At 64.4% G+C, this 9,028-nt stretch overlaps 1 protein-coding gene across 1 annotated transcript; it reads right to left on the bottom strand.

Annotated features, from left to right (window-relative positions):
* Positions 1-4,753: 4,753 nt before the first annotated feature.
* Positions 4,754-8,365, bottom strand: LOC126635994 (EVI5-like protein; the record flags this gene model as incomplete). Its single annotated transcript, XM_050307685.1, has 4 exons — positions 4,754-4,954; positions 6,500-6,595; positions 7,469-7,564; positions 8,219-8,365. Coding segments are annotated over 4 exons (540 nt in total), but the record flags the coding sequence as incomplete, so codon positions are not given.
* Between the last annotated feature and the right edge of the window lie 663 nt (positions 8,366-9,028).

Below are 9,028 nucleotides of genomic sequence, written 5' to 3'. Positions count from 1 at the left end.
GGTCAGGGGGTCTCTGACCGCTTGTTCTCCTTTGGGGGCCGGGGGTCCTGGGCAGGGGGACCTCGAGTAGGAGGCTTTGGGGGCTGGGGGTCCTGGACCCTGGGAACACTCCTGGGGGAGGTTTGGGGGTCTGGGAGGTTTTGTGGGGTCTCCTGGGATTTTGGGGGGTCTCTGAAATTTGGAGGGGTCTTGGAGATTTTGGGGGTCTCGGAGGTTTTGGGATGGTCTCAGGGATTTTGGAGGGGTCTCGGAGGTTCTGGGGGCCCTGTGGTGTGGGGGTCTCAGGGATTTGGGAGGGTCTCGGAGGTTTTGGGGGTCTCGGAGGTTTTGGGGGTCTCAGGGATTTTGGGGGTCTCAGGGATTTTGGGGTTCTCAGGATTTTGGGGTTCCGCGGTGTGTGGGGTCTGATCGTGCCCTCCTGCAGCCCCCTCGGTGCCCCCTGGGCCGTGGCCGCCGTGTCCTTCGGGGCCTTCGTGGTGGGCGCGGCGCTGGCGGGGGCTTTGGCCGTGCACGGCCGCACAGGTGAGACTCCCAAAATAAACCCAAATACTCCCAAATCCTCCCCTGAGCTCCTGGGGGCTTTGCTCTGGCTGCACGGCCGCACAGGTGAGACCCCCCAAAATAAACCCAAATACCCCCCCAAATCCTCCCTGAGCTCGGGGGCTTTGCCGTGCACGGGCCGCACAGGTGAGAACTCCCAAAATAAAACCCAAATACCCCCAAATCCTCCCTGAGACTCGGGGGCTTTGGCTGTGCACGGCCGCACAGGTGAGACTCCCCCAAAATAAACCCAAACACTCCCCCAAATCCTCCTCCTGATGCCCGGGGCTTTGGCCATGCACGGCCGCACAGGTGAGACCCCCCAAAATAAAACCCAAATACCCCCAAATCCTCCCTGAGTCACTGGGGCTTTGCTCGGTGCACGGCCGCACAGGTGAGACCTCCCCCAAATAACCTCCCACAATCCTCCTGAGGTTCCTGGGCTTTGGCCGTGCACGGCCGCACAGGTGAGACCTCCCCAAATCTCCCCCCAACCCCTCCCTGACCCCCAAATCCAATCCTAACCCCCTCCGGGACCCCCCCACCCTTCCCCAAATTCTCCCCCCAACCCCCAGAACCCCCCAAACCCCCTTTAATCCCCCCCGGAACCCCCAGACCCACCTGAACCCCCTGGACCCCCGTGAGACCCCCAGGCTTTCAGGACCCCAAGCCCCCCTTTACCCCCGTGAGACCCCCCAAATCCACCTGAACTCACCCAGGACCCCCCAAACTCCCTTTGAACCCCCGTGAGACCCCCAGCCTTTCAGGACCCCCCCAAATCCCCCCTTTAACCCCCCCCGTGAGACCCCCAGATCCACCTGAACCCACTCCAGGACCTCCCAAACCCCCCTGACCCCCGTGAGACCCCCCAGCCTTCAGGACCCCCCAAACCCCCCCTTTAACCCGCCTCCTGGCCCCCAAACTCACTCCTGACCCCTCCCCCACCTAGCATTCTGATGCCTCTCCCTCCGCAGCCGCCCCTGACCCTCTCGAACCTCCCCTGACTCCGGCCCCGCCCCTCACCCCGGGGAGCCAGGCACGAGACTGGGGATACTGGGGAACTGGGGAGTGCTGGGGGAACTGGGGATACTGAGAGTGCTGGGGGGGTGACTGGTCATACTGGGGGGCACTGGGAGCACTAGAAAGGGAGTACTGGGAGCACTGGGGGGGTAACTGGAAGCACTGGGGGGGGGTAACTGGGAGCACTGGGAGATAACTGGGAGCACTGGGGGTAACTGGGAGCACTGGGGGTAACTGGGAGCACTGGGGGTCCAGCTCTCTCTGCCCTCCCCCCAGCTCAGGACCCCCGACCCGAAGCTGCCTCCAGTTGGGACCCCCCCCTGAACTGGGACCCCCCCCTGAACTGGGACCCCCCCAGGGACCCCTCCAAATCCCAAAGGACCCCCCCGAGGACCCCCCCAATTTTGGGGACCCTCCCCAATTCCCGGGGGTCCCAAATAAAGGCGCTGCTGAGCCCCCTGTGCTTACTGGGGGGGGAGGGGGGGCTGTTTTGGGGTGAAATTCGAGGTTTTTGGGGCCAATCTCGAGGATTTGGGGGTTCCAGGAGGTTCTCTGGAGGTCAATTTGGGAGTTTTGGGGGTCCCAGCGTGGTTTTTTCGGGACATTCCAGAGGTTTTTGCGGCCAATCTCGGGGATTTGGGGGGAGGGGTCTCGGAATAATTTGGGGGCTGAATCTCAGGGATTTTGGGGCCTCAGCTGATGTTTTTGGGGTGAAATTCAAGTTTTTGGGGTGAAATTCAAGTTTTTGGGGCCACACTCGGGGATTTGGGGGCTCCAGGAGGGTATTTTGGGGTGAATTGGAGGGGTTTTGGGGTCCCAACAGCTGTTTTTGGGGCCAAACTCAGGGATTTGGGGGTTCCAGGTTACTTTGGGGTGAACTGGAGGGGTTTTGGGGTCCCATCAGATGTTTTTGTGGTGATTTCCAGAGGTTTTGGGGCCAATCTCAGGGATTTTGGGGCTCCAAGAAGGAATTTTGGGGCCGACTTGGCATTTTTGGGGTCCCCAGAGTTGCTTCCTGGGTGAATTCCGGACGTTTGGGAGCCCAGCAGGCGGTTTGGGGGTGAATTCCAGGGGGGGGTTGGGTCACTCCCAGGGATTTAGGAGGAATTCCCGGAGGTTTGGGGTCCCAAGAGACATTTTTGGGGCGAATTCCCGAGGTTTTGGGTCCTGTATTTCTCTGTACAGCGAGGGGGGGGAGGGGCCGTGACCCCTCCCCCCAAAATGTCCTCGGAACGGCCGTGTCGGAGCCCCCGAGCCCGGGATCCATCCCGGGGATCTGGGATCCGTCTGGGGGGTTCAGGGGGATCCAGGATCCGTCTGGGGGGGCTCAGGGGGATCCAGGGTCCATCAGGGGAATCCAGGATCCATCCAGGAGGTTCAGGGGGATCCAGGATCCATCAGGGGGATCCAGGATCCATCCAGGGAGTTCAGGGGATCCAGGATCCGTCTGGGGGTTCAGGGGGATCCAGGATCCATCAGGGGGATCCAGGGTCCATCCAGGGGGTTCAGGGGGATTCAGGATCCATCCAGGGGGTTCAGGGGGATCCAGGATCCAGTCACGTCCTTGGGGGTCCCTCTGAATCCAGGGGGGCTCCAGGGCCGGGATCCAGCTGTGTCCCAGATCCAGCTGTGTCCGGGATCTGTCCATGTCCTGGGCTGTGTCCGTGTCCGGGATCCATCCATGTCTGGGATCCATCCGTGTCCAGGGTCCATCCGTGTCCCAGATCCATGTACCAGATCCGTGTCCTGGGCTGTGTCCCTGTCCCGGATCGTGTCCCTCTGGGATCCAGAGGTGTCCCGGGATCCCTCCGTGCGCAGGATCAGGCCCTCAGTGTCCCTCAGTGTCCTTTGGGTGTCCTTCAGTGTCCCTCAATGTCCCCTGGGGGTCCTTTGGGTGTCCCTCAATGTCCCCTGGGGGTCCTTTGGGTGTCCCCTGGGGTGTCCTTTAGGTGTCCCCCAGTGTCTCCTGGGTGTCCCCGAGCCCCCGGGTGTCGTGGGTGTCCCCTGCATGTCCCAGGGTGGCCCTTGGAGTCTCCCGGTGTCCCCCGGGTGTCCCTGGTGTCCTCAAGGTGCCACCTGGAGTGGTGTCCCCAAGGTGCCCCGGGGACTTGGGGTGTCCCTTAATGTCCCCTGGGTGCTGTGGGTGTCCTCAGTGTCTCCTGGGTGTCCTCAGTGTCCCCCAGATGTCCCCTGGGTGTCCTCAGTGTCCCCCCATGGACTGGGGACCCCCCACAGGGCTGGCAGGTGCCCCCATGTCCCCGTGTGCCCCCTCGGGCTGTCCCCATGTCCCCAAAGGTCAGGGTTCTGTCAATGCCCTCTCAGTCTCACTGTCCCCATGTCCCCAATGTCCCCATGTCCCCAAAGGTCAGGGTTCTGTCAATGCCCTCTCAGTCTCACTGTCCCCAATGTCCCCAGTGATGTCCCCAGTGTCCCCAATGTCCCCAAAGGTCAGGGTTCTGTCAATGCCCTCTCAGTCTCACTGTCCCCAATGTCCCCAGTGATGTCCCCAGTGTCCCCAATGTCCCCAAAGGTCAGGGTTCTGTCAATGCCCTCTCAGTCTCACTGTCCCCCATGTCCCCCATGTCCCCAATGTCCCTGATGTCCCCAGTGTCCCAAGGTCAGGGCTCTAGGGATACCCCCTTGGTCTCGCTGATCCCCATGTCCCTGATGTCCCCAATGTCCCCAATGATGTCCCCAATGTCCCAGGGGTCAGGACTCTGGGTGTGCCCCCTTGGTCTTGCTGTCACTGCTGTCCCCCATATCCCTGATGTCCCCAATGTCCCCAATGTCCCCAGGGATCAGGGCTCTGGGGGTGCCCCCTCGGTGTCACTGTCACTGCTGTCCCCGATGTCCCTCATGTCCCCAGGGCTCAGGGCTCTGTGGGTGCCCCCTCGGTGTCACTGTCCCTGATGTCCCCCAGTGTCCCTCATGTCTCCAGTGTCCCTGATGTCCCCAGTGATGTCCCCAGTGTCCCCAGGTCAGGGCTCGGGGTTTCCCCCCTCGGCCTCGCTGTCGCTGCTGTCCCCAATGATGTCCCCAATGTCCCAGGGCTCAGGGCTCTGGGGGTGCCCCCTCGGTGTCACTGTCACTGCTGTCCCCAATGTCCCTCATGTCCCCAGGGCTCAGGGCTCTTGGGTGTGCCCCCTCGGTGTCACTGTCCCTGATGTCCCCCATATCCCCCATGTCCCCCAGGTCAGGGCTCAGGGTTTCCCCCCTCGGCCTCGCTGTCGCTGCTGTCCCCGATGTCCCCCATGTCCCCCATGTCCCCGATGTCCCCAGGGGGGAGGCTGAAGGGGGGCAGCTCCTCGTCCGACGAGCCCAGCGAGTCCTCGTCCCCCAGGCGGGTCCCCAGGGCCACCCCCCCGAAGGACAGCGGGCCCCGCAGCAGCCGGATCTGTGGGGACGGGGATGGGGACAGGGATGGGGACAGGGACAAGGGACATGGGATAAGGAACAGGGACAGGGAGAGGGACAGGAACAGGAACAAGGGACATGGGATAAGAAACAGGGACAGGGAGAGGGACAGGGACAAGGGATAAGGAACAGGGACAGGGGGTAAGGAAAGGGATAAGGGACAGGGAGAGGGACAAGGGACATGGGATAAGAAACAGGGACAAGGGACAGGGAGAGGGACAGGGATGGGGACAAGGGACAGGGACAACGGACAAGGACAAGGGACAAGCGACAAGGACAGGAACATGAAACAGAGACAGGGGCAAGGGACAGGGACATGGAACAGGGAGAGGGACAAGGGACAGGGAGAGGGACAAAGGACAGGGGATAAGGGACAGAGACAGGGGCCAGGGACAGAGACAAAGGACAGGGGCAAGGGATAGGATGAAGGCACAAGGACACAGGACAAGGGACAGGCACAGGGACAAGGAACAGGGACAAGGGATAAGGAGCAGGAAAAGGAACAAGGGAGAGGGAGAGGGACAAGGGATAAGGAGCAGGGAAAGGAACAAGGGAGAGGGAGAGGGACAAGGGGCAGGGACAGGAATACAGGACAAGGGACAAGGACAGGGACAATGGACAGGGACAAGGGACAGGGACACAGACAGGGAGAAGGACAAGGGACAGGGAGAGGGTCAAGGGACAGGGACACGGAACAAGGGAAAGGGGATGAGAGAAAGAACAAGGGACAGGGACAGGGACAAGGGACAGGAGGGGACAAGGGACAGCAGAGAAGGGGAGGAGGGAGCAGAGAGGGACACTCTGTCACCGGCTGTCCCCGGGCCACATGACCCCGTGGGGACATGGCCGGTGGCACCCAGGACACGTCACCAGTGGTGGCAGTGCCAGCACCAGGGGCTGCCCAGGGACTGTCCCCGGGGTGCCCCGACCTTGGGGACAGTGGGGACACACCCCGGGTAGGGTGGGGTCACCCCCGAGGGGGGTCCCTGGCCTTGGGTGTCCCCCAGCACTCCTGGGGACAGCGGTGTCCCCACTGGGGTCCCTCAGCCCCCTTGTCCCCCCACCAGCCCCCAAGGGTCCCACCCGTGGATGTCCCCAACCCGTGGGTGTCCCCACCCCCTGGATGCCACCCAGGGGTCCCCCCACCCTCTGTGGGTGCCATCCGGGGGTCTCCCAGCCCTGAGGGTCCTGCTTAGGTGTCCCCCCAGCCCCGGGGGTGTCCCCAGGTGTCCCCAACCCGTGGGAGCCCCCCAGGTGTCCCCCCATGCCCGGGGGTATCCCCACCCCAGCCTGGGGGTGTCCCCAACCCGTGGGAGCCCCCAGGTGTCCCCCCAGCCCCGGGGGTGTCCCCAGGTGTCCCCAACCCGTGGGTGCCCCCCAGGTGTCCCCAGCCCCGGGGGTGTCCCCATCCTGCCCAGGTGTCCCCCAGCCCGTGGGTGTCCCCTGTGTGTCCCCTCAGCCCCGGGGGTGTCCCCAACCCGTGGGTGCCCCCCAGGTGTCCCCCCAGCCCCGGGGGTGTCCCCACCTCAGCCTTGAGCTCGTCGATGTGGTCCCGGAGCTGTTGGATGTACTGGGCGGCGTCCGAGTGGTTCAGCTGGCCCTGGATCCGCCCCTCCTCCCTCTGGGGGGGGAAAATGGGGGTCACTGCAACCCCCCCAAACCCCCTGAACCCCCAAAACCCCCCTGAATCCGCCCCTCCTCCCTCTGGGGAGAAATGGGGGTCAATGCAGCCCCCCAAACCCCCATAACAACCAACCCTTGGATCCGCCCCTCCTCCTGCTGGGGAATGGGGTTCACATGTGGCCCCCTAAAGCCCCTGAACTCCCCTGGCACCCCTGCCACTCCCCTGTCCCCATGGGGTCCCTATGTCCCCCTTCTGGGTCCCTCCAAGACCTCTCCTTTGGGTCCCCCATGGCCCTCTCCCACAGTCCCAGTGTCCCTCCTTTGGGGTACCCAGTGTCCTCCCCCCCCCAATCCCAGTGTTCGCCCCACATGGTCCCATTGTCCCCTATTTTGGAGTCCCAGTGTCCCCTTTTTTGGGGTTCCAGTGTCCCCCCCACACGGTCCCATTGTCCTCTCCCTGGGGTCTCAGTGTCTCCTCCCAATATACCCTCATGGTTCCCTATCTTGGGGTCCCCTCCATGTCCCCTCCTGTCCCTGTCCTTCCCATGTCCCTGTGTACCCCTGTCCCCCCTGTCCCCTCCTGTCCCCCCCACGTTCTCCTGTTCCCCTGTGTCCCCTGTCCCTCCATCCCCCTGTCCCCCCATGTCCCTGTGTACCCCTGTCCCCCTGTCCCCTCCCTGTCCCCCCCACGCTCTCCTGTTCCCCTGTGTCCCCCCTGTCCCTCCATCCCCCTGTCCCCCATCCCCGTGTCCCTGTGTACCCCTGTCCCCCCGTGTCCCTCCCCTCGTCCCCTCTGTCCCCGTGTCCCCATGCTCCCCCATCCCCCCAGCTCCCCTCTGTCCCCCTCTGTCCCCCCGTGCCGTGTCCCCACCTGTATCTCGAGCTCAGCCACGCGCTGCCTCATCTCAGCCAGGGCGGCCATGCTGTCAGCCTCGCGCAGCCGCACCGCCATCACCTCCTCCTTGCTCTGGGGACAGCCGGGTCACCCGTGGGGACAGCCGGGTCACCCATGGGGACAGCCCACAGACACACCCGTGTCACCCGCAGGGACAGCACAGGGACAGCCGGGTCACCCATGGGGACAACACAGGGACAGCGGGGTCACCCATGGGGACAACACAGGGACAGCGGGGTCACCCACAGGGACAGCGGGGTCACCCACGGGGACAGCCGGGTCACCCGCGGGGACAGCAGGGTCACCCACGGGGACAGCAGGGTCACCCACGGGGACAGCACAGGGACAGCCGGGTCACCCGTGGGGACAGCTGGGTCACCCACGGGGACACCCCCCACAGCCTGGGGACATCCTGGGGACATCTGTGTGACCCATGGGGACACCCCATACACCCTGGGGACAACCTGGGGACACCTGTGTGACCCATGGGGACACCCCATACACCCTGGGGACACCCGTGTCACCCACGGGGACACCCCCCACAACCTGGGGACACCCTGGGGACACCGGTGTCACCAAGGACACGCTGCACTGTCCTGGTTTGCCGGTGTCCCTGTGTCCCCTCCCTGTGTCCCCGTGTCCCCTCCCCCTGTCCCCCGTGTCCCCTCCCTGTCCCCGTGTCCCCTCCCCGTCCCCTGTCCCTGTCCCCGCCCCCCTGGGTGTCACCTTGCACTGAGCCTCAGCGTGTTTGCGGTGGCTCTCGCTGAGCTGCGCCTGCAGCCCCTGGCTCTGCGCGGCCGCCGCCCGCAGCTGCTCCCGCAGCCCCGCGCACGCCTGCTCTGCTCTGCCCAGCACCGTGCGCTGGATCTGACCCTGGGGACAGCAATGACACAGCCTGTCACACCCCCTGTCACCTCCCTGTCACCCCGTGTCACACCCCCTGTCACCCCCTGTGCCCTCCCTGTCACTCCCTGTCACGCCACCCTGTCACCCCCTGACTGTGCAGTCCCCGCCTGCAGCTGCTCCCGCAGCCCCGCCCATGCCTGCTCTGCTCTGACCAGCACCGTGCGCTGGATCTGACCCTGGGGACAGCAATGTCACACCCTGTCACCTCCTGTGCCCTCCTGTCACCTCCTGTCACCCCCTGTCACCCCCTGACTGTGCAGTCCCTGCCCGCAGCTGCTCCCACAGCCCCGCACACGCCTGCTCTGCTCTGCCCAGCACCGTGCGCTGGTTCTGACCCTGGGGACAGCGGTGACACAGCCTGTCACACCCCCTGTCACCTCCCTGTCACACCCTGTCACCTCCTGCCCAGGACTGTCCTCTGGATATGACTCTGGGGACAGCAGTGACACAGCCCCTGTCACCTCCTGTCACACCCCCTGTCACCTCCCTGTCACCCCCTGCTCCGGCCTGCCCAGCACCGTGCACTGGATCTGACCCTGGGGACAGCACTGTCACCTCCCTGTCACCTCATCACTTCTCCATCACCGTCACCCTCTGTCACCTCCCTGTGCCCTGTCACCCACTGTCACC

The sequence above is a fragment of the Myiozetetes cayanensis genome, unplaced genomic scaffold (assembly GCF_022539395.1).
Source record: "Myiozetetes cayanensis isolate MyiCay16 unplaced genomic scaffold, myiCay2020 scf1268, whole genome shotgun sequence".
NCBI lineage: Eukaryota > Metazoa > Chordata > Aves > Passeriformes > Tyrannidae > Myiozetetes > Myiozetetes cayanensis.
This window is presented reverse-complemented; position numbering and strand designations above follow the sequence as displayed.